This window comes from Leucoraja erinacea, chromosome 1 (genome assembly GCF_028641065.1).
Source record: "Leucoraja erinacea ecotype New England chromosome 1, Leri_hhj_1, whole genome shotgun sequence".
NCBI classification, from domain to species: Eukaryota; Metazoa; Chordata; class Chondrichthyes; order Rajiformes; family Rajidae; genus Leucoraja; species Leucoraja erinaceus.
Genome location: NC_073377.1, coordinates 20,442,794 through 20,469,511, shown reverse-complemented (window position 1 = coordinate 20,469,511; position 26,718 = coordinate 20,442,794). Strand labels below are relative to the sequence as shown.

General features: G+C 42.6%; 1 protein-coding gene across 1 annotated transcript in view; it reads right to left on the bottom strand.

Moving 5' to 3' along the window:
* dcc (DCC netrin 1 receptor) overlaps nucleotides 1-26,718 on the bottom strand; it is a 1,174,821-nt gene that overhangs the window by 179,347 nt on the left and 968,756 nt on the right. The window contains 1 exon segment of the mRNA XM_055661435.1: nucleotides 24,447-24,496. Coding sequence (XP_055517410.1) covers nucleotides 24,447-24,496 — 50 coding nt within the window.

The window sequence follows — 26,718 nt, the reverse complement described above, 5'->3', positions numbered from 1 at the left end:
AATGATTAGTGATGTACAGCACTTTGTTGCAGCTACGTTTGTTTTTAAAGTGCTCTATAAATAAAATTATTATTATTATTATTATTATTATTATTATTATATGAAGGACAGGATTGGGAGATAGAAGTGTTGGCACTAGTGGAAGGAAAATAGGGAGCTGCCGAATATGATAAAATACCAGCACAGTTATGGAAAAGACTTGAAGAAGTTGCTCCTCACATCACCCGAAACGTGAATTTCCCGGCTAGAGCTAAAGACCTAGGAACAATGGTAAGAACTGCAATTACCTTGGCAAACCTGAATAATTATCAAAAGCAACATTTGTCTAATCAATCTGTTGTTGAATTTTACCAGGCACCAAGGAAGTTTATTACCCACTTACGCCATCATATGGGGCGTGAGGTATACGAGTATGTGAACCCTCAAGTATGGGCGGAGGACACTGCTCAGGTAGGATGCATGAACATCAATCCCATCCATGTAGCTCTCCAGAAAGGAGTAACACTTCCTTCAATCCAATCCGTACCACCCCATCTCTGGGCACTTTCCCTTGCAACCGCAGGAAATGCTACACTTGTCGCTTTACCTCCCCGCTTGTCTCCATTCAAGGACCCAAGCAGTCTTTCCAGGTGTGGCAGAAGTTCATCTGAACCTCCTCCAAAATCATCTATTGCATCCGCTGCTCTAGATGTCAGCTGCTCAACATCGGTGAGACCAAGCGTAGGCTTGGCGATCGCTTCTCCGAACACCTCCGCTCGGTTCGCAATAACCAACCTGATATCCCGGTGGCTCAGCACTTCAACTCCCCCTCCCATTCCGAATCCAACCTTTCTGTCCTGGGTCTCCTCCATGGCCAGAGTGAGGACCACCGTAAATTGGAGGAGCAGCACCTCATATTTCGCTTGGGCAGTTTGCACCCCTGCGGTAGGAACATTGACTTCTCTAATTTAAGGTAGTCCTACTTTCTCCTTCCCTTCTCAGCTCTCCTTCAGCCCACTGGTTCCACCTCTTCCTTTCTTCTTTCCACCCCCTCAACGTCACATCAGTCTGAAGAAGGGTTTCGACCTGAAACGTTGCCTATTTCCTTCAATCCATCGATGCTGCCGCACCCGCTGAGTTTCTCCAGCATTTTTGTCTAGCTGATCTAGGATAAGTGATCTCACCATCAAAAGTACTGGAGAAAGTAAAATTTCTAGGAATTATAATTTCGGCTTAGAAGAGCAGACTTGAACCTACCTGCGAATTTCCAAACCCAAAAGAAACCAAACAAATGAGACAATGGGTGGGCATGGTTAATTATTACATGCCCTGGATTCCAAATATAACTCTAGAATTCAAGGAGGTAACAGCCTACACCAGCAAGGAGGGCAAATTTAAATTAACAAAGAAAGCACAGGATGCCTTTGAGAACTTAAAAAGATCATTGATGCAAGCCCCGGCATTGTGAAGGCCATTATACAATCGTCCTTTCCACCTGTATTGTACAATTCTATCTGACTGTGCCACTTCGGTACTAACTCAAAAGCATGGGGATAGACATAGACCAGTTGCATATTACTCCTCTAAATTAGATCCAGTAGCTAGGGAACATCTTCTTTGCACTCAAATCTTCTTTGCACTCAAAACAGCAATCTACAATAGTTTACAATGAGCTGCTAATTTGACACACCAGCAGGAAATTGTAGTGTACAGTTCACATTCGGTATCGGCATTGTTGGGGCAACTTCAAACCCAGCACTTAACAATGGCCCGCAAAAATAAGTATGAGATGTATCTGTTGAACAATCCAAAATTGCAGTTCAAACATTGTAAATCGATTAACCCAGCCTCTTTTCTTATTTCACCCCCAGAAGAGCAATCAGAAGCAGGACATGACGGCCTATTTGTTATAGAGGAAGAAACATCAGTGAGAGAGTGTACCCATGGAGGGCTCTGACATTACATTATATGTGGATGGGCATGCATCCATTGGACCGTGGGGTAAGAAATTGTCCTGGTATGCAATTGTTGATCAAAAGACGAAGGTTGTAGAAGCAGCTGCCTTTGAATCACCCTATTCAGCACATCAAGCTGAATTATTCGCTTTAATTTGGGCTTGTATTATTGGGGGAAATCTAAAAGTAAATACTTACACTGATTCTCGATATGCATTAGGGGTGGTGCATGATTTTGGACAATTATGGAAAAACAGGAGATTCCTGACCTGCAGGAACCCAAATATCAAACAAACAATTGGTGACAGATTTGTTGAAGGCCTTAATGCTACCCAGTCAAATCTCTGTAATGAAATGTGGTGCCCATACCAAAGGACAGACCCCAGTAGGAATTGGAAATTGAAATGCCTACTTAGTAGCTATGAATGTATCATGGGAATGCAAGGTGGTGGTACCTAAAATGATGAGGCAGACTAAAAGTGTAACTAACAAGTCCCCCTTGGAGAAACTGATGCCAACCATCCAAGAAATGGTTCCATTACAGGAAGAGGATACTGAAGGAGATAATGATAGGTGGAGACAACTGGGATGTGTACTGGATTGTATGACTGGGCTGTGGACCACTCCATCAGGGCAAACTTGCATGACAGACTAATTCGCCGCATGGGTTATAGAGTGTTTGGACTATGCAACCCATTGTGGTGCAAGGGCAGTAGGGGGCACTCTATTGGCTACTTGGTGGCATCCAAAATTACAATATTTTGCTCAGAAGGTAAGCAGTAATTGTCTGGTCTGCCAGAAATACAATCCAGGGAAAGGAATAGGATGTGAAGGAGGGAATACACCATTGCCTATGGGTCCTTTTGAGACATTGCAGATGGACTATATTGAACTAGAAAGATGCCAAGGATATAAATACGTTCTTGTCATAGTCGATGTATTCAGCAGTGGATCGAAGCATACCCAACCCTTGACAATAAAGCGGCTACTGTTGTCAAGGTGCTAATGAGTGAAATTGTCCCTAGATTCAGTATTCCCATTTGACTTAACTCAAATAACGGTCCACACTTTATTGGACAAATCAGTAAAGAATTTTGTGAACAACTGGGGATCCAGCAGCAATTGCACTGTGCTTATCGACCACAGGCTGCTGGACTTGTTGAAAGGGCACAGCAGCCACTTAAAACTAAATTAACCAAATTAAAGGCGGAGACTGGACTTTGATGGATTAAATTACTCTAATAGCCCTATTTTAGATGAGAGTTTCGCCTGCAGGGAAATCTAAATTAAGCCCAGCTGAAATTATTTACGGTATGCCTTTAAAAACCCCCTTGCAACCAGAATGCGATGAAAATAGTTAATTTCCACCATATGACTGCAGAGATGACCGACTACATCTTAGCCTTGACAAGAGCCTTAAGGGATTTTCATTATTGAGTGAGAGCAGCCTATGGTGATATGCCTTCATTAGTAACTCCCATTAAAGTAAAACCTGGAGACTATGTCTTAGTGTAGAATTGGGTGAGGAAAGGATCAGAAGTTCATTGGGAAGGACCTTACCAAGTTCTTCGAATGACTCTGGCAGCAGTAAAGTTGAGGGAAGAAATCATCATTGTAAAAGTATTAGTGAAGGTATCATCATTGTAAAAGTATTAGTGAAGGTATCAGTGGTTAGTGACTGAAACTAGACTGGGGGGAAGCTTAGAACGAGCTATTTACAAAAGACGAGATCAGGGGAAAATAGAAAAGCATCCTGCAGCAATGCCCTAATTATTTTGTTGGAGTTAGGTGCTTCTGTTCTTGTGCACTGGTCTCTGCAAAATAGCCACAACAGCAGATTGAAGCAACATTTTGATGCACACAATGCAGTGACTGATGCAAAAAGCTCCAGCTCCTGTAAAGCTGGTTAACATATGATGAGCATTTGACGGCACTGGGCCAGGACTAGCTCTACTCATTGAAACGTGCAGAATAGTGAAAGGCTTGGATAGAGTGGATGTGGAGAGGATGCTTCCAATAGTTGCAGAGTCTAGGACCAGAGTTCATAAACTCAGAAATAAAGGATGTTCTTTTAGGAAGGAGATGATGAGAAATGTCTTTAGTCAGAGAGTGGTGAATCTGTGGAATTATTTGCCACAGAAGGCTGTGGAGGCCAAGCCAATGGATATTTTTAAGGTAGAAATAGATTCTTGATTTGTACAGGTGTAAGGGGTTATGGGGAGAAGATTGAGGGGGGATCTTATAGAAACGTACACAATTCTTAAGGGGTTGGACAGGCTATGTGCAGGAAGATTATTCCCAATGTTGGGGAGGTCCAGAACTAGGGGTCACAGTTTAAAGATAAGAGGGAAGTCTTTTAGGACCGAAATGAGAAAATCATTTTTTACACTGAGAGTGGGGAATCTGTGGAATTCTCTGCCACAGAAGGTAGTTGAGGCCAGTTCATTGGCTATATTTAAGAGGGAGTTAGATGTGGCCCTTGTGGCTAAAGGGATTATGGGGTATGGAGAGAAGGCAGGGATGGGATACTGAGTTGGAAGATCAGCCATGATCATATCGAATGGTGGTGCAGGCTCGAAGGACCGAATGGCCTACTCCTGTACCTATTTTCCATGTTTCTATGAATTGGGTTAGGAGGGAGAGACAGATCAGCCATGATTGAATGGCAGTAGGCTTGATGGGCCAAATGGCCTAATTCTGCTCCTATGACTTATGACTAACTGCATATTCACATATGGGTGCCACAAGGCTGTATCAATCTTCTGGAGGAATATCTGATTCAGTTTAATAGCCTGTATCAATAATGAATTCCAAAACATATTCTTTCTTGTGATACTGATTTTCTACCACTAGATGTGGCTAATGTCTTAATATAAATCTAATAAATAACAATAGTTATTACATTCAGATACATCAAGTGCTAAAGAGCATTATGTACTTATGAATGTTGCACTGTTGTCCTTACTGCCATTTGCCTATCTTATCCTTGGATTTTGTTCACTGTCGTTACTGAGCCACTTCATTCAGCGTTGGTATTGGTGTGAGACCATATAAAAGAAATGGAAGGCCAGGGAGTCCTCTTTTCTTTAGAAAAGTAACCAACATTATCTATGTCTTGTTCCATCCCAGTCTCTCTTTCTTCTCCCTAATCCCTTTGGCAATAGGTACAGAAGCTTGAAAGTGTGCACCACCAGACTCAAGAACAGCTTCATCCGCTCAGTTATCAGGCTGCTGAATGGACCTTCGATAAGGTATTGTCCCATTCACCTCTACCTCATTGTCTATGGAACTGATGCGCTACAATGTTGAGAATTATATTCTGCACTCTGTATCTTCCTTCATTTTACCTATTGTACTTGAGTTTGACTTGATTATGTTTGGGTGCAGTATTATCTGATCTAATTGAAAATAATTCCAAACAAAGCTTTTCATTGTACCCTTTTACATGACAATAATAAACCTAAATCTAAATGCAAACCTGGGAAATGCTGGTCAACCAGTTGGGCTTTTAGTTCAGTTCGGTTTAGTTTAGTTTAGTTTAGTTTAGTTTAGTTTAGTTTGTTGTCATGTGTATCGGGGTACAATGAAAATATTTCTGTTGTGTGCTATCCAGTCAGTGGAAGGACTATACATGCTTACAATTAAGTCTTCCACAGTATACTGTTACAGGATAAAGGGAGTAACATTCAATTCATGATAAAGTTCAATAAAGTTCAATTAAATATAGTCCGTCGGTATGATCATCTGGCACCTTTCTTCTCCCTTATGCTGGCACCAGCTTTTCCATTCTCCTGTATTTAATTTTAAATCTTAATTCTGATTTGAAAACTATGCATGGTGGGTTTGGAGGTTGAGCTCTCCAGAATAGAAATGGTGCATCGGAATTGTTAGTCCATCTCTTCTAACATCCCGCTTCTGTGTTGGATGCTGTTCCATTCTACACCAGAAAAAAAACCCAGTTCAGTGATCGCAACATCCATTGATAGGAGATTTCTCCTCAGCTCACTTTCCATTTTCTGACTCCTTCAGAAAAAGGTGGTGGCAACACAATGGTCAAATTACTGGAGACCTGGATGAATGATGCAGAGGATCCAGTCAAATTGCCACTGTGGAATGAGAAATTCAATACAGGAAGGAAATAACTAAATTAAAACAATAGACAATAGACAACAGGTGCAGGAGTAGGCCATTTGGCCCTTCAAGCCAGCACCGCCATTCAATGTGATCATGACTGATCATCCCCAATCAGTACCCCATTCCTGCCTTCTCCCCATATCCTCAGACTCCGCTATCTTTAAGAGCCCTATCTGGCTCTCTCTTGAAAGTATCCAGAGAACTGGCCTCCACCACCCTCTGAGGCAGGGAATTCCACAGACTCACAACTCTGTGTGAGAAAAAGAGTATCCTCGTCTCCGTTCTAAATGTCTTACCCTTTATTCTTAAACTGTGGTCCCTGGTTCTGGACTCCCCCAAAATCAGGAACAAGCCTCTAGCGTGTCCAAACCCTAAATAATCTTAGGGATTCAAAAATGCGGGAGAAACTCAGCGAGTGAGCCAGCATCTATGGAGCAAAGGAAATAGGCAATGTCTCGACCCGAAACATTGCCTATTTCCTTCGCTCCATAGATGGTGCCTCACCCGCTGAGTTTTTCCAGCATTTTTGTCTACCTTTGAATTTCCAGCATCTGCAGTTCCTTCTTAAACCTAAATAATCTTATATGTTTCAATAAGATCCCCTCTCATTCTTCTAAACTCCAGAGTATACAAGCCGAGCCGCTCCATTCTCTCAGTATATGACAATCCAGCCATCCCGGGAATTAATCTTGTAAACATATGCTGCATTCACTCAATAGCAAGAATGTCCTTCCTCAAATTATGGGACCAAATCTGCACACAATACTCCAGGTGTGGTCTCACTGGGGCCCTGTACAACTGCAGAAGGACCTCTTTGCTCCTATATTCAATTCCTCTTGTTATAAAGACCAACATGCCATTCGCTTTCTTCACTGCCTGCTGTACCTGCATGCTTACTTTCATTGACTGATGAACAAGGACCCCCAGATCCCGTTGTTCTTCCCCTTTTCCTAACTTGACACCATTTAGACACCATTGCAAAGGATCCTGGCAATAATGTGTCTTACCAGAGACAGCAGCAAACCACTCTGTAATTATTGCAATCAGACTTTTCTCCTGCATTGAAAATGATTACAGTTTTAGAGGCACCTGATTGGTCAGGTCCAAGAGAACAACTGGTAGATGAGAGGAACACGGGATATCCAGTAACGGCCTTACAACTGTGAATGATGTCGATTTCTTAAGGGATTAGACAGGCAAGATGTAAGAAAAATGGTCCCACTGTTGGGTGAATCCAGAACCAGGGGTCACAGTTTAAGAAGAAGGGGTAGGTCATTTAGGACTGAGATGAGGAAAATCTTTTTCACCCAGAGAGTTGTGAATCTGTAGAATTCTCTGCAACAGAAGCCAGTGGAGGCCAATTTCAAGAGAGAGTTAGATTTAGCTCTTAGGGCTATTGAAAACAAGGGATTTGGGGAAACATAACAGGAATGGAGACTGATTGTGGATGATCACATTGAATGGCACTGCTGGCTCGAATGGCTGAATGGCCTACTCCTGCACCTCTTTTCTATGTTCTATTTGTCCATGCTGTAAATTCCATTACCAAAGGGGGGCACTTGCTAATGATGAAGACAAAAGCTAATCAAGGACAAGGATGCGATTAAAATCAGGTAAAATGAGCACTTTAATCTACTGTGATTTATTTGGACACGTGCCCTTAATTCCATAACAAAGCAAGCTATCCAATCTACTTTCACCATCAATACATTAAAAAGGGCACAGCCAAGTGAATAACAACTCGCCTCCAAGAACAAATGACATAACAATTGAAGTTCAAAACCTGTGGAAATGAACGTCAGCCACAAATCTATAAGTACATCTACTGCATCATAGAAAAATAGGATATGCAGACATACTGCAGATTGAAGAGGTTGCCATGTCACATAATCTGCCCAACAACAGATCAACTTAAACACATATTTAAGGAATGAGCTGCCGGAGAAAGTACTATCATGACTATTAAGAAACATTTGGACAGGTATATGGATTGGATAGGAAACGCAGACAGGTGGAATTGGTGTAGATGGGTTGACTAATCTGGAAATGTTTGAGGATAGAATGGATAAGGGAGAGACAGTGGATGTGGTGTTTCTGAACTTTCTGAAGCTTTTGATAAGGTCCCACACAAGAAATTAGTGTGCAACATTAGAGCACGTGATATCGGTGGTAGGATAGAGAACTGGTTGGCAGACAATGAAGCAAAGAGTAAGAATTAATGGGTCCTTTTTGGAATGGCAGGCAGTATCTAGTGGGCTGCCGCAAGGCTCGGTGCTGGGACCCCAGTTATTTACGACATATATTAACGATTTAGACGAGGGAATTAAATGTGACATCTCCAAGTTTACGGATGACACAAAGCTGGGTGGCAGTGTGAGCTGTGAGGAGGATACTATAAGGCTGCAGGATTACTTGGATCGGTTGGGTGAGTGGGTAGATGCATGGCAGATGCAAAGTAATGTGGATAAATGTGAGGTTATTCACTTTGATGGCAAGAACAGGAAGGCAGATTATTATTATAATGGTGTCGGATTAGGAAAAGTGGAGGTGCACCGAGGACTGGGTGTGCTCGTACATCAGCCACTGAAATTAATCATGCAGGTACAGCAGGTAGTGAAGAAAGCTAATGGCATGTTGGCCTTCATTGAGAGAGGATTTAAGTTAGGAGCATGGAGGTTCTACCGCAGTTGTACAGGGCCCTGGTGAGAGCACACCTGAAGTATTGTGTGCAATTTTGGTAGGCCATTTAGGACTTAGATGACGAAAAACTTTTCACCCAGAGAGTTGTGATTCTGTGGAATTCTCTGCCACAGAAGGTAGTGGAGGACAATTCGCTGTTTTTTTTTCAAGTGAGAGTTAGATTTAGCTCTTAGGTCTGAAGGAATCAAGGGATATGGGGTGAAAGCAGGAATGGGGTACTGATTTTGGATGATCAGCGGTGCTGGCTCGAAGGGCCGAATGGCCAACTCCTGCACCTATTTTTCTATGTTTCTATGTTGGTTGGTGTTGGCAGGTTGGGCGGAAGGACCTGTTTCCACACTGTATGACAAGGTTTGTGGCTTTGGCTGGAGTTCAACTTGTCATGGATGCTGGGGGGTGGTCTGACTGACACAGGATATTGAATTATCAATCAAATACAGTCAAATTATGAGGTATGTTTGCTAAGTCTGTTATTGAAACTGATGTGGAAGGAACTTGAGCTAAAACTACAGCAATAAAAATAATGCAGTGATGGTTATATTCCCCCTAGAGCTGACGGTGTGTTTTGCTGTGACCAAGTAAATAAATGAGCAACTGTATTCCATAAAAGTGGCCTCCACAGAATTAAAGTCACAGCACCAGGGAAAGTACAACCTCACTAACTGCTGCAGATGGCACATTGAAAAACAATATTAACACTCCATTTGCATTTCAATAACGAACAAAAGGTCCAAACATTTGCATCAATGCCTTTTAACACTTCTGTGCCTTCAGTTATGCATTAGCAGCATGTTTCCACATCAAAATGAGAGGAGGGCGTGGTGAAAGCAAGACTCTGGCAAGCAAATAGCTCGGACTCTGAATTTGTCTAATTCTCACATCTCAAAAACCACCAGATGGTAGAGTGCAAAGATCTTAGAGCAGAGCAAGATGGGCTACTCCTGCAAAATACAATGGGCTGACGTGTAGTATGCTACGGAGGGGATCCTGGGCATTTTACCCCACCCATTTTAGTAATCGGAGCCTACCTGGCCCGACCCGACTCGCAATGTAATCAATGTTGCGGGGCAACAGTTTGTGTGTGTGTGATATAGGGTTAGATTCATAATTCTGTCAGTTCATACTTCTTGTCAAGAATAAAATTTGACTCTGGTAATTGTCTTTTTTAATGTTTTTTAAATCATTTCTTTTTAAATGGCTCACATGCAGTGTTTGAGTTGATTTTGTAATAACCGGAACCGACCCGACTCGCAGGGTAATTGACATTGCGGGGGAAGTTTTTGTGCGTGATATAGGGTTAGATTTATAATTCTGTTAGTTCATAATTCTGTTAATTCTTCTGCACCCTTGAGGCAGTCATCCTGGGGAACAAGGGCTGAAGAGGGCCAGGCGTGGACAGGGACATTGTTTCATGGGATGACCGGATGGAGACGATTGCTGCCAGCTGCAGCCGAGACTGTAAAAAGGTGCCAAAATGGTTCCTCTTGCATATGGCCTTAATGGGCTGTTCTTAGCATTCTGTATTAACCGGGGGATTCTGCATATGTACAGGAATAATTTTGCTGAGTTGTATGAAAAAAAATGTCACTGTACCTGGTACACAAGAAAATAAAGAAATCATTGAACCACTGAATCACGAAGGTGGACAAAGCTATTGACCAAATCTTGGTTAATTGAATTATTCAAGACGGGTACGATGGGCAACATGGACTTGATGGGCCGAAGCACCTCTTTTTGTGCACTTCAATATGAAATTATGGCTAAAACATTTGTTGCATTCATTAGACTTTCTAATGCTTCAAAACTTCAGAAATTAATTTTATAATCTTGAAAGCTTTCTGTAAGTTCTGGCAGAAGAAATGTAAGGGCCAGGTGAAGGTCAATTTATATCGAGGAAGAAGGCAGGATCGTTTTTATAATAAAATGTTAAGAGAGAATTTAAGGAGCCATTCAAAAGTATGCAGAAACTGCTTCCATTTTAAAGTAGATAGTTCCAGACAAGATTTAGATTTGTGATAAGAATAGGGGTTGAGATCAGTATCATTTTTTTTTATCCAGGGAGTTGTCATGGTTTGGAATGCACCGTCTGTAAAGCTCATAAAGTAATAGAAAATGCACCCTGAAAAAATAATTGCGTCAAAGAGAATTTGGTGCAGGTTCTTTGTAACTGTCCTACATTTCATGGTTGCAAATCGTCTCACACTGCATGTTTGTAACAACTCCTTAATTACACATCAGTTCCAAGGTATAGGAGGCTATGATGGTAATCATGCACCAAATGACCTGCTTCTGAAAGAATGAATGAATGAATTAATTAATTAATGGATATTTTATAACATGCGTCAAATCAGTGACATTCTTTGTTTTGTATACCCAAGGTATGCAAAGAGTCGCCACCTAAAGGGCGCTGACAAATTTACAACGTATCCTGCACCAGGCCCTCCTTTGTTATTCCCCCCTCCTCTCTCTCTCTCCCAGCGGTTCCCCCATGCTGGGCCCTCCTTTGTTCTTCCTGCCCCCCGCTCGTGGCCAGTGTTGTATAACTCTATGATTCTGCAACTCTACATTGCCACACCAATATCACATAATATGATTGTACCATGTCTTCATTTATGTGGTATAAATGATTCATGGTACTTTGCAGTGGGCTGACAGGCCACTCAGTACTTCATGATGAAAAACCACCACCACCTTCTAATCAATTCTTCTGGGCCCATTATCTCACTTATCCTGAGTAAAAACAAAATAGTGGCTTGTTGCATTCTCAGTTCAGCAGACAGTCAACATTTGGAAATACAAGGATTGATAAGAGAAGGATAGTCAGCATGACTTTCTGCATGGGAAAATATATCTCATAAACTTGATTGATTTTTTAGAAGAAATTACCATGTAGATTCAAAAAGTAGATGTTGTCTACATAAAGTTTAGCAAAGACCTTTGACTAGATCTCACATGGTGGGCTCATCTGGAAGGTCAGGTCACAGGTGATCCAGGGGGAACTAGCCAACTGACCACAACATTGGATAGGTGGAAGGGGTCAGAGGGTGGTAGTGGAGGATTGTTCATTCATATTGAAGGTCTGCAACCAGTGGGGTTCCACAGGGATTGATTCTGGGGCCACTGTTGTTTGTTATCTGCAGTCATGATTTGGATGACAATGTTATTAGTGTGATTTAAGTTTGTGGATGGCATCGTAATTGTTGGTATAATGAGCAGTGAAGAAAGTTATCTAAAGTTACAAGATGATCAAGATGAACTGGGAAAGTGTCTAAGGAAAAAAAACAGATGCTCGTGGGTCTTGCATTGTGGTAAGCTAAACTTGTGTCGGACTTACACAGTAAATTGTGTAATAGGGGACTAGGGCGCACCATTTAAGAAACATTTCAACAGGTACATGGATAAGCTAGATTTAAAAGGATATGGGTCAAACATAGGCAGGTGGGACTAGTGTAGATGATGCATATTGTTCAGTGTGGGGAAGTTGGGCTGAAGAGCCTGTTTTCACACTGTGCGACTCTTTCAGAGACCAACAGATGCAGGTATATAGTTCAATAAAGTGACCACACAGGTAGACACTGTGGTGAAGCAGACATTTGGCATGCTTGCCTTCGTTAGTCAGGGAATTTTGTACAGGATGTGTGGGAAAGAATTGCAGATGCTGATTTAAATCGAAGGTAGACACAACATGCTGGAGTAACTCAGCAAGACAGGCAGCGTCTCTGGAGAGAAGGAATGGGTGACGTTTTGGGTCGATGAAGGGTCTCGATCCAAAACATCACCCATTCCTTCTCAACAGAGATGCTGCCTGTCCCGTTACTCCAGCATTTTGTGTCTTCCTTCATTTTGTACAGGAATTGGGATGTCATGTTGCAACTGCAAAGTCATTGGAGAGTCCAAACTTGAAGTATTGGGTATTTTTCTGGTCACCCAGCAAGGAACAAGGATGACATTCGACTGGAAAGGGTGGAGAAAAGACTCATGAGGATGTTACCAGAACCAGTGGACTTGGGTTATAAGGAAACGCTGGGCAGCCTGATAGAATTTTTCATGGAGCTTAGGAGTCTCAGAGTTGATCTTATGGTGGTGTATAATGTCATGAGAGGTGTTGTTAAGAAGGAGGTTGAATAGTCACAGCATTTCCCTAGCATGGGGGAAGCTAAAACTAGAGGGCATTAATTGAAGATGAGAGAGGAAAGATTTAATAGGAACCGGAGGGGCAACATTTTCACACAGAGTGGTGGGTGTATGGAACAATTCACCAGAGGAAGCTGAAGAGCCTGGTACAATTACAATGCGTAAAAGATATTTGCATAGGTATGTGAAAGGGAAAGGTTAGCAGGATATAGGTAGAATGCAGGCAAATGGGACTAGCTCAGAACAGCATGTTCCCATGCTATAAAACATGCATTTCTGAACTGAAGGTGTCTAACAACCAAATGGGCCAGTTTATTAGTCATGGAATTTACATTCATTTGTGAGTTGGTCCCAAGTGATTATTTTCACGGTCACAGAGAGTTCAAAATTACTACGCATCTTGGTGATTTCCTGCAGCATTGGGCAGGAGGTGCAGTATACTAGTAGACAGATGCTTAAAATAAATCCTAGTAACTCTTTTGGTGAAAGAGATACAATATTCCTTGGACACACAGGAGCACAATTCAGATATATTCTCAATGGTCAGCTGACACATTGTTGCTAATGTGGCACACTTCCACTAGAAAACAGCAATAGTAGAAAGTAGAAAGCGTGTGGTTTTGTTGCCCTGATAGTCAATTAGCTTACAACTCATCCAGAATCTTTTCCATACTCTTCAGTTTAAAAGCATTCAACATGGGACTAGTTTGCAACATGTGATTTGCAGCAAGAGGCAGTTATGAGATAATGGCCTGAAGAGTTTGTTGGAGATGTCAGAGGTGAAGGAGAGCCAGGGAACGCCACGGTCTGGGAACATTGAAGTCATGCAAAATTTAACAGGATTTCATTACTGCATTTCTATTCTGTTTCCAACCTGACAGCAGTCAAATTACTTGGACATTCTGAGGGAATAGGAAGACTGCAGGTTAAAGATTGGCAGAAGAGGGAAGACACTGTGAAAGGGAAATATTGATGTCTGAGTTTAGGAGGAATAAGAGAGATGTTGCTAAGAGAAGATGGCTGGCGATCAGGGTCTAGAGGACAATTTAAATGTGTAGGAATGCTATTGGGAAGAAAGAAAGTCAGAAATCCAATCTCAGGGGAAAACAGAGATTAACAGTATCATGAATGTATATGGCGGATGTGAATGGGAGTGTTGGTATTGGAGATGGTATTAAACATAGAAACATAGAAATTAGGTGCAGGAGTAGGCCATTCGGCCCTTCGAGCCTGCACCGCCATTCAATATGATCATGGCTGATCATCCAACTCAGTATCCCGTACCTGCCTTCTCTCCATACCGTCTGATCCCCTTAGCCACAAGGGCCACATCTAACTCCCTCTTAAATATAGCCAATATTGTTAATGGTATTGTGTATTATGTCACATGTACTGAGGTACAGTGACAAACCTAGTTTTGCATGCCATCCATGTTGACCATACTGTACATGAGCGTAACAGGTAGTGCAAACGAGAAAATTAAACAGTGCAGAATATATGCTGCAGCTACAGAGAAAGTGCAAGTACGATTAAAAAAAAATGCTGCAACAAGATAGAATGGAAGATAGGAATACATGCTTAGCATTTAGAGGTCCATTCAAGAGCCTAAATAACAGCAGAGAAGAAGTTGATCTTGAATGTGGTGGAATATGCCTTCAAGCGTTCATATCTTCTGCCCACAGGAGAGGGGAGAAGAATGGAAGACCAGTGATAATGTTGGGTGCTTTACCAAGGGGTCAGGTACATTTTGGTGCTGCCGATTCGGCACTGCTGTTTTTGATTGTCCCCCCGTTTAATATAAATGTAGGTTTCTGTTGTCCCCTATAAATTGTGTCATGAATTTTCCTATGCCCAAAATAAAAATAACCAGCCGATAACTAATCTTAATTAATCTAAACTTTCATCTTTCTTCATCTAACCTACTTCATCTAACTTACTTACTTCATCTAACTTGCTTCATCTGAAACTAAACCAGTAGAATGCATTTCGAGACTTTGTAACAATTTACTGTCTACTTTGTTAATGATTGCACTTTAAAAATGATTTGTTTTTACCCTCAGTTTTGGGTGTGTTTAATGAGACGTTCTCATGAATTAGCAAAACAGCAGTGCCGAAACGGCGGCGCCGAATGGTACCATTCCGTTTCCAAGGCAGTAAGAATATAGATGGTATCGAGGGGGGAGGCTGGTGTGCGTGATGGGACTGAGCTGCGTACTCAACTCTGGAGTTTCTAGCGGTCTTGGGCAAAGCAGTTGCCAAACCAGCCTGCAATGCAGATGGATAGGATGCTTTCTGTGGTGGAGAGAAAGGATGGAGTGATACCCAGCGAATGACAGGGTGATGACCACCGACTGACAATTGGCATTCACAGCAGACTGAACAATAGCACAGAAGACTCCCCAGACAGTGAACACTGAAGCTCCTGGGCATTGTGATTTCATTCCAGATGAACTATGGGCTGATGGATTCAATTTAGTATGACAAGATGATTGCCAGGGTTTGAGGCTGCAGTTGAAGAGAAATAGAGATGACAGGGGATTTTACAAAGGGTACCGAGAGCTACTTTTAGCTGGATGGCAGTAAAGGACACTTCAGATCAGTTAAGATTGCCAATATGTTTTCCTCTGAAGTTAAAAAGCCGAAGGAAATTAGACAAGGAGCAGTCAGATCAAGTTGAAACCTGTTTTTCTTCATAAAAGAGTCAATAGAGTCAAGAATATTTGTCTTGTGTACCATCAATGGAACAATAAAATTCTTACTTGCAGAAGCATAACAAGCTTGTCAACGTAATGTACACAGATAGTATATAACAGTGTCATTGAGTGATACAGTGTGGAAACAGGCCCAACTTGCCCACACTGGCCAACATGTCCCACCTACACTAGTCCCACCTGCTCGCATTTGATCAATATCCCTCCTGCAACATGGCCTCCCAATACACCTGCAATATGACCTCCCAACCTCTTTACTCGATAATCTGAATGATGAAGGCCAATGTGTCAAAAGCCTTGTTGACCACCTTATCTACTGTACCTGCAACTCCACCTTCAGGGAACCATGCAACTGCCCTCCTAGATCCATCTACTCCACAACACTCCCCAGAATCCTACTATTCCTGCCCATGTTAAACTTCCCACAATGCAACATCTCACTGTTCTCTGCATTAAATTCCATCAACCATTCCTCAGCCCACCTGGCCAAAGATCCTGCTGCAATTTTTCATGACCATTTTCACTATCTGCAAAGTCATCCACTTTTGTATCATCTGCAATCGTGCCATGTATGTTCTCATCCAAATCATTCATATAGATGACAAACTGTAATGGGCCCAGCACTGAAACCCGAGGCACACCACTAGTCATAGGCCTCCAGTCTGAGAAGCAACCTTCCACCATCACCCTCTGCTTCCTTCCATGAAGTCAATGTTCTACCCATATCCTTGGAACCCATGCGATCTAACCTTCCATTCGGAACCTTGTTGAATGCTCTGCTGAAGTCCATATATACATCTACAGCTCTGCCCTCATCAACCCTTTAGGTCTTTAAAAAACTCAATCAGTTTTGTGAGGTATAACCTCCCACATACAAAACCATGCTGACTATCCCTAATCAGCTCTTGTCCATCTAAACGGGTGATAAAGGCCATGTAGTGGATCATGCAGCCCACTGGCACTGTGACATGGGCACAGAGCAATGGCAAATATAATCATGAAAACCAGGGGAAATGTACCACAATGCAGGCCATTTGGCCCATTTTGACCATGCCAGTTGTAAATTAGCAGTACAGCAACCAATACAATCCATGTAAGGGGATCCATGCCATTGCTTTGAATAGTTTGGAAGGCAATGATCAGAAGCTGACACATCAAATCGTAATATCACACTGAGCTGCTTGTAGTTGGTGTAAATGACCATGGGATAAATACTTTTGAACTTTCGTCAAAGCAAATTCTGACAAAATTTCTGACAAAAAGCCATCGACCTGGAACAATAGCTTTATTGCCCCTCCGCGGAGAAGCAGCCTCACCTGCTGAGAATTTCCAGCAACAACATTTTTTGTTGTTCTTGCAGGATAAATAGTTTTTGGATCCAGGAGGAAATCAATAAGCCTTAATCAACAGATTCAATGAGTTGGTGCTGCTGGGCCGTCAGAAGGATAATGACAAAATAAACTATCAATGCAATGTGCTGGGTCTCATCACCATCAAAGAATTCACTTCCAAACACCTGCCCTGATATCAGTTGAAAACAAAGAGAAATTAGCAAACCAATAACCACACACCACACCATGGAGCCAACTATATCAATATCATTATGAACAATCCTCAAAACCCTCCCTCCACACCTTTGCACATCAGCCAGTTTAGTTTTATTTTTTATTTTTAGAGATACAGCGTGGGAACAGGTCCGCGCCGACAAGCGATAACCGCATATTAGCACTATCCGATACACACTAGGGACAATTTTTACATACACCAAGCATATTTACCTACAAAAACCTGTACTTCTTTGGAGTGTGGGAGGAAAGTGCAGATCTCGGAGAAAACCCACGCAGGTCACGGGGAGAACATACAATCTCCACACAGACAGCACCCGTAGTCAGGGTCAAACCCGGGCCTCTGGCGCTGCAAGAGCTGTAAGGCAGCAACTCTACCGCTGCACCACCGGGCCGCCATAGTGGTTTGGGGCATGATTATATACCTATTTTCAGCTTCACAATGTTATTTCACCATATTAATGCATGGCCAACAGAGAGGCTTCTTAAACTTGAAAATGCAAGAAAAATTCCATTATCAAAGTTGCAAAGGATTGGGAAAATTTACAAAAAGGCCCTACAGGTCAATCAGCGATGGTTCAATGCAAATTTGAATGGTATTTTTTGGGTTGCTGCATGCAGCGTGTCCGTTTTTTTCAACTTTTTTTGTTTTTTTAGCATGTTTTAAAGTGTGGTTTTAATGTTTCTTTATGTTTTTTGTGTGGGGGGGGGGGGGTAAGGGGAAAACCGTTTTGGTCGCCACCTCCATGGAGAGGCGACTTTTTCCAGGTCTCCTACCCCGTGGCCTAACAGCAAGGATCGGCGCGGCCTTTTCCGGAGACGCGCCCGTGGCTTCAGTGGCGGGCGCAGCGTGGACTCTCGGCGCGGAGCTGCTCGCCGGAGGGGAACGCTCCGTTTCGCTGGCCCGTGGCAGCGTGGGGGACCCGGGGGGAAGAAGATGCTCCGAATGCCGGCCCGCGGCCAACTTCTACCGCGGGTCTGGCTTGGACTTACTGGCGGTGCTTCTGGCTGCGGCAGGAACTTTAAATCTTCGACCGCCGGCCTGCGGCCTACACCAACCTAAAGCCGGTGGGGAAGAGCTGACTCTGGACTGGCTCTGGACTCTGGTCCTGACCATGGGGGGAAATGGAGGAGGACTGGCCAAATGTTGTGCCTTCCACCACAGTGATGAATGCTGTGGTGGATGTTTGTGTTAAATTTTTATTGTGTGTTGTGTTTTCTTTCTCATTGTACCGCTGCTGACAAATTCATTTCACTTGCACTTTATGTGCAATGTGACAAATAAAACCGTATTATATTGCAAGAATTCTTCATTTGGCTGCTTTGTAGGGTTGAGGATTTAATTGTTCCTGGATGCAGCAGGTGCTGTGTAGCTGACTCCAAACTGAAACTCGTGCCAGTTGACAGGATGGTTGCAAATCAACAGCCTAGTAAACACTAAAATCCACGTTATGAGATCCATGCCTTTGCTTTAAGTAATTTTGAAGTCAAATAGGGGTTAATCAATGCATACAAAATACCCGCAGGTCACCTGCATTTACTCTTCAAGGTGCTTGCCATTCGACCTGGAAAGGTATTGGTGGCCCTCTGTAGTCACTGGTCCTGAATCTTACCCCATGTGAAGGACTTTCACAAGAAGTCTGAAGTGGTTTGAGAATGTGGCCCTCCGCCTTCAAGAAATTTAGGGATGGATGATAAATGATTGCCTTGATGGTAATATCTCAAAAATGAACAAAATAATCTTTGTGAGGTGCCTTCTTCAAGGTTAATGGTGAATGGCATCATTTCAATGCCAGCTACAAAATGTAGACCATGATGTCATGGATAATGTGCATTTTTTGAAAGGTTGTGATTTCTCTAATAACACAGCTTCCTCCAGATCATTAGCAGCAGAAGCATTTGGTCAACATGTGAGATAGAACAACTCTTCACATACTGAGCACAGATTAATTCTGAAGAATTAAGTCTGAAGATTGAGTCTGAAGAAGGATCTCGACCCAAAACGTCACCTATTCCTCCACTCCATATTGAGTCTGAAGAAGGGTCTCGACCCAAAACATCACCTATTCCTTCACTCCATAGATGCTGCCTCACCCACTGTTTCTCCAGCATTTTTATCTACCTACAGATTATTTCAGAGCCTTTTATTCATTGCATTTGTAGTCGTATTTTCTTGCAGCCTGCAAATAGTTTGCTTTCCTGTGCAATGTTCACAATAAACCTACTGTGAGATCTCCACTAAAAAGCCACATTACACGGTTTGCAATGAATTAACACATGAAAGATTGACTCAACTATTCTCTTGACAGATGTCGAATAACCCGCTGAGTGCTTCCAGCATTCACTATTTCTGCTCCACGTTTGTTTGGGATATTTATGAAAGAATGCTTCAGGAAACACAAACAACGGGCATGTCTCATCTAAGAATTTCTACTGTGTGGCATTATCTATATATACATTGGATCTCCTGCTACGTTGCTCGCAGCCAAACTGCTTTGTCGGCTTTGGTTCACATTACCAGCTATTGTAAGGTGAAAGTAGGAATGAACATTGAAATAAACACAACACAAACACAAAATACGGGACATATTGAGTTACCATTTTTAAAAACGTACTTAGTAATCTCCAAGAATCTCCCCTGTCAGATTTGTACCTGCAAGATCATCTTAAAAAATGGTTTATGCACAAATCTGTTGTAAGATGTTGCTATATTCAGATTCAGATTCAATTTTAATTGTCATTGTCAGTGTACAATGACAATTATAACAAGGACCCTGGTGAACAATGCCACTAATAGCCTGTCTTCGAAGTGAAATTATAACATTAATAGATAAACAAGAATTGAGAAGCACAGTTCTACATACACACTTCCACGCCAGGTCAAGTGCAGAAACAAGACAACAAAAGCATAATTTGTTTGAAGAATGCATGGTCTGTTTTTTTATCCAAAGTTTATTTTGATTCTTATTGTCCCCGCTGGCTCCCAACATATCTACCTGGATCTTGCCGGCAAGGATGGCCATGAAACTGAGCAGTGAGGTCATGTGATAGGAGCAGAATTAGGCCAATCTTGGCAGATCTATCTCTCCTTTCGAAGCCTATTCTTTTGCCTTCTCCCCATAACTTCTGACACCTGCACTTGACACAGGGTCATATTTCACCTCCCACTTTGCCATGTGTCAAACTGTCAAGGACCTGCAAAGCTACATACTATTATCTGATCTCAAATGAATGGGGGCTTGTGATCTGGCGCAGATTCTGTGATCAGATTCCCCGATATGAATGGGAGTTCCCCTCTTCCATCATACATGAGGCCCTCACTCATGTCTCCTCGGTACGACACAGCTCTGCCCTTGCTCTTCCTCCTCCTAGTCGTAATAGAGACAGAGTCCCCCTAAGCCCTACCTTTCACCCCAATCAGCCGTCGCATACAACACATAATCCTCCAAAGTTTTGGCCACCTCCAATGGGATCCCAACACTTCCCATCTCCACCCTTTTCCGCCTTCCACAGAGACCGTTCCCTCCAGAACTCCCTGGTTGACTCATCCCTTCCCACCCAAACCACCCCGTCCCCAAGTACCTTCCCCTGCAACCGCAGAAGATGCAACACCTGTCCCTATACCTCCTCCCTCACCAAGTCCTTTCAGGTTAGGCAGAGGTTCACTTGCACCTCCTCCAACCTCATCTACTGTATCTGTTGTTCAAGATGTGGACTCATACATCGGTGAGACCAAACGTAGACTGGGTGAGCGTTTCACTAAACTTTGCTCAGTCCGCCTGAACCTACCTGATTTCCCAGTTGCTAAACACTTTAGTTCTCCTTCCCACTCTCACACTAATCTTTCTGTTCTAGGTCTCCTCCATTGTCAGAGTGAGGCTAAATGCAAATTGGAAGAACAGCATCTCATATTTTGCTTGGGCAGCTTACAGCTCAGTGGTATGAATATTGATGTATCTAACTTCAAGTAACCCCGGCATTCGCCAGAACTGTGCCAAAAGTTTGTTAAACACCTGTGTGGCTGCACCAATGATTTATCACCTGCTGGTATTGCTCTCACCACTTCAGCTCAATATTGACTTCCAACACATGCCAACTCGCATTGCTTCAATAGCACCAATTTATTGTCAGTGCAGAGGCCCTGATCCCTTTGATCCTACAAAGAAAGTAAGGTGAGGGCAAGTTTGAAAATAAAGAATTGATGTTGCCGAGTTGCAGAAAATTAGGGGGAAAATTCAGCTGAAACAAGTAACCAAATCATTCAATAATAGTGTTCAAGAAGGAACTGCAGATGCTGGAAGATTGAAGGTACAGAAAATTGCTGGAGAAACTCAGCAGGTGCAGCAGCATCCATGGAGCGAAGGAATAGATGCTGCTGCACCCGCTGAGTTTCTCCAGCAATTTTGTGTACATTCAATAATAGTAGAGGTTAACACATCACAACTGCATTCCTCCTATTTCTTTTCCGGTATATATCAACTCTCCCTCAAGATATTGTTTCTCCGCTCATAACAGGAGAATTGAGGAATTGATTTTTGCTTTCAGCTGGCCCCTCTTTATTATTTCACACTCATTGTGGTGTTGTTAATAAATTGGAGAAATACTGTAGATTGTTTTTTCTTTATATTGATTTTTTTTTTTACCAGCACCATGGAATTTTAATCAACGTCTCCTTTTCTCCATGTGGTCATGCACGTGTAGCCTTAAGCCTCAAGCAAGAGAACTTGGGTATTTCTTCCAAGGGAGCCTCAATTAATCATTTTACATTCATCTTCCCACCAGTATAAATTTCACCTCCGAGATCTTTTGCCAAAGTAGATTAAAACTGAAATGCATTTAAAATAATTAAATTCCAATTGCAGGTCTCTCTGATCTCAAAAGTAAGTGGTCTTACTCACTTGATGTTTAAAAATTCTCCAATAAAAGAAGCTGTCATACTTCATATATACAATACGGTACATCAACATAGGATTAGTATATTTAATCCAGACATTTGTATAGGTAAAGGATGTATAATTTGCTTTCAGGTCTCTTGGCATACAAATTATAATAGCTTGCCTTAAACCTCAAGCATTGAAGTTGAAGAAGTTTAAAATCAGCATAAAGCTTCTGATGAAAGTCCTGATGAAGGGTTATTGAGCTGAAACATTAACTCTCTCCTTCCCAGTGCCTTCTGACCAGAATTGTATTATTTTTTATTTCAAATTTTCATGGCTGCAGCTTTATTTTTTATAGAGAAGAGCTCAGTTTAGTTTAGTTCAGGTATATCATGTGGAAATAAGCCCTTCAGCCCACCGAATCCACGCTGACCAGCAATCATTCCTATACTAGTTCTATTCTGCATACTAAGAACAATTTACAGAAGCCAATTAACCTACAAACCTGCATGGCTTTCGAGAGTGGGAGGAAACCGGAGCATCCAGTGAAAACCTACATGGTCACAGGGAGAATGTACAAACTGCTACAGACAGCATGTGTAGTCAGAATCAAAACCTTGTCTCTGGCACCCCCTTGCTTCTTGCTTCTCCTTCTTTAAACCTTGCTTCAAAGCTAAGAAATGGAAATGTTATTTCCACCTGATGCCGCCACAGAGACTGAGAACAGCCAGAAAGCCATGGATCAGATTCTACAAATTGCCAGAAACTCATGCAATGAAGTCTAGTGTAGACAAAAATGCTGGAGAAACTCAGCGGGTGAGGCAATATCTATGGCTAGAAGAAATACGCGACGGTTCGGGTCAAGACTTCAGTCTGAAGAACGGTCTTGACCCGAAACATCGCCTATTTTTTTGTGCCATAGATGCTGCCTCACCCATTGAGTTCCTCCAGCATTTTTGGCTTCCTTCGATTTTTCCAGCATCTGCAGTTCTTTCTTAAACGATGAAGTCTAGGAGTAACTCAAAATATTTTCAGATTTGACAACAATGGAATAATGATAATGGGATCACATCAGTTGTCCTTTCATTCTGCCAATATACTTGGATTATTGTTTAGAAATATTAATCAGGGGGTGATCTAAAGGTCTCACTCCCAGTGGGAAAAGGGCAATAGAACCATGAAAATGCAATCCCGATTAGGGAGGGAACCAACCCACAGCTTCTCTGTGAAGAGTTGTAGAAGTGAGGGTGAGATATCAGAGAAAAGAGCAAAGTTAGCTGTGTTACAGATCTTGCATAATGAACATGTTTTCTTTAACAGAATGAACTACCTTCTCTCCTCTTCGTGTGGGGAACTTGGCTTTTAGTGCAGCATCACGAAAGACATATTACAGAAATTTATGATCGCTGACGTATTTTTAGCCAGCAGCGGCCATTTAATGGCATCGCTGCTTTGCAATGTGGCTTTATAGGTTGCATCCAAAATTAAATTCAGAACACAGCACTGAAACAATCTCATGGACGTCAAAGAAATTCAACATCTCTTTATAGTATGATATGCCATCCTTCCAGAAATGTAGATTAAAAATCCAGCTACATTCAGGAATCAAGAACATTTACTTTGTTTTGTCAGTCCTTTTAACTGTTTAGTTTAGTTTAGTTTAAAGATACAGCATGGAAACAGCTCGTTCAGCCATCATGGACTCAATGCTGATCAACAATCACCCATACACTAGTTCTATCCTACACAGTAGGATCAATGTACAGAAGCCAATAACCCTACAAACCTGCACGTCTTTGGAGTGTGGGAGGAAACCGGGGAACCTGGAGAAAATCAAAGTGGAAGAACGTACAAACTCCGTACAGACAGCATCCATAGACAGGATTGAATCAGGGGCTCTGGCACTGTATGGTAGTAACTCTACCACTGTTCTGACTCTAACTGTCCTTAAAGGTAAGTATGGTGATGTACTTCGGAAAATAACAGTTTAACCAAACATATATAAATTTGACATGTTACTATGTGGATGTTACAGCTATGAGGCGGTTAATGCCCAACATAATTGCTATTCGCTTGCTTATGAAAAGATATCCCAAATGCACAAAACTCCTTTGACAAACATTAATATCTATTCAGAAGTACCAATCAAGTAAAAGGAAGAAAGTAATCAATTCCAACTACAATAAAGGGCAACTTAAGACCTCCGTGTCAAAATACTAACCAATTTAATTAAATATTTATTGACATGAAGGATTCTACTTCCCACTTGCAGCCCCTCCACACACACACAGATTGATTGATTTTCCACATTTCCGCTTTTAAACGCAATTGAGCACTTTTCATGAGGCTTCATGTTGCAAAGAATGCGTCAAAATAGGGTTCCATACTCACTCGTGAATTTGCTACCTCCAGCGAGACATTTTGAGGCGATGTACTGGGCACTGCAAAAACCAGAAGAGAAGCAGATTGTTAATGAAACCAAGGGGAAAGCAGTGAGAGCATTATCCAAATTAAATGGTCTCCACAGTCCAAAATCAAAAACAAAAACATTCTACCACGTGGTTGCAGAGCTCCATGGCTTTCTCTATTTACTCAATAACGTGGTCATTTACAGGATGAAATGATTTGGCGTGCCGCACGAAAAGACAGTCATTCTCTTAAATATATTTCTTCTTTCCAATGCTTCATTGAGAGCTCAACTCAACCCAACTCTTGTGATGGTCATAGAGTAATTGAAAGATATGGAATGGAAACAGGCCCTTGGGCCCATCTTGCCCACAGTGGCCAAAATGTCCCAGCCACACTAGTCCCACCCCCCCACGTTTGGTCCATATCCCTCCAAACCTGTCCTATCCATGTACTTGTCTAACTGTTTCTTAAATGTTGGGATAGTGCCAGCTTCAATTACCTCCTCTGGCAGCTTGTTCCATACACCCACCACCCTTTGTGTGAAAACGTTAGCCCGCAGATTCCTATTTAATCTTTTCTCCTTCACTTTAAACCTATGTCCTCTGGTCCTGGATTAACCTACTCTGGGCAAGAGACTCTGTGCATCTACCCGATTTATTCCTCTCATTATATTATACACAAGTTTCCTGGACAGGACCTACATTGAGGTTGTCACATCAAGGATACAGCAAAAACCAAGGTGGGTGATTATGAGAAAGAGTAAATGAGTAGTGCAGGCGACCCCGGTGGCTGTACCAAATGAAAACAGGCACACCCTCTCGCGAGCGGATGACACAACAAGATTGAGTGGTAGTCAGGGCTGTGATTCCAACCCTGGTTCTGAGGCTCTACGGGGAAGAGTGACTCCAGGCAGAGCCATATTGGTGGGAGACCCCATCGTCATAGGTGCAGACAGGAGATTCTGCGGCAGCAGGCGAGACTCCAGGATGGTGTGTTGCCTCCATGGTACCAGGGTCCAGGACGTCTCGGAGTGGCTGCACACCATCCTCAAGAGTGAGGGGGAGCAGCCGGAGGTTGTCGTGCAGGTTGGCATGAATGATATGTGTAGGAAGAGAAAGGAGGTTCTGCAACAAAAATGTACGGAATTGGGTAGAAGACTGAATTGGGTAGAAGACGGGTAGTGATCTCAGGATTGTTTCCAGTACCTCGTGCTAGTGAAGGTGATAATAGGAAGATAGAGGAAATGAATGTGTGGCTGAGGAGTTGGTGCAGGGGTCAAGGATTCAGATTTCTGGATAATTGAGATCTCATCCGGGGCAGGGGTGGCCTGTATAAAAGGGATGGGTTGCACCTAACCTGGAGGGGGACCAACATCCTAGCGGGAAGGTTTACTAATGCTACACAGGTGGTTTTAAACTAGATTGGCAGGGGGTGGGATCTCGTTTAGGACAGAGGCACGTGAGAGGCTAGAAGTTGGCAGGCTAGAAGTTGGTGTGGGAAAAGTTAGTGGACAGAATAGGCAGATGAAAGGCTGAGAGCGAGGAAGGAGGGTTGGTTTCAACTGCATGTATTTTAATGCAGGGGGTCTGACGGGTAAGGCAGATGAGCATAGGGCATGGATAGGTACGAGCGACTGGGACGTTGTAGCCATGACTGAAACCTGGTTAAGGGAGGGGAAGGACTGGCAGCTCAATGTTCCGGGGTACAGGAGGTTCAGGAGAGACAGGGGTGAGGAAAAAAGAGGGGGGGTGGGGAGTTGAATTGTTGATTAAGGAGGATGTCACAGCTGTGTTCAGAGGCGACATTATAGACGGTTCGTCTCGTGAGGCTATATGGGTGGAGCTGTATGGGTTCAACTTCTCCCTATAGCTCAGACCCTCTAGCCCTGGCAACATCCTTGTAAATCTTCTCTGTACCCTTTCCAGCATGACAACATCTTTCCTATAGCACGACACCCAGAACTGAACACAATACTCTAAATGCGGTCTCACCAATGTCTTATACAACTGCAACATGACCTCCGAACTTCTATACTCAAATTTTCCAATGGAATTTGTGTATAAATGCAGGTTCTAACCTTCAAGAGCCAAGAGAGAGTCAAGAGTGCTTAATAGTCATATGTACAGACAGCAAAATAATGTAACCCTTACTTACAGCACTACAACATTGCGCCCTTAAGGTAGATTGTGAGAGGAGCCCCCAGGGCACAAAGGTGAATGGGTGAGGTGCGGAGAGGGACATTGTTATGCTGGAT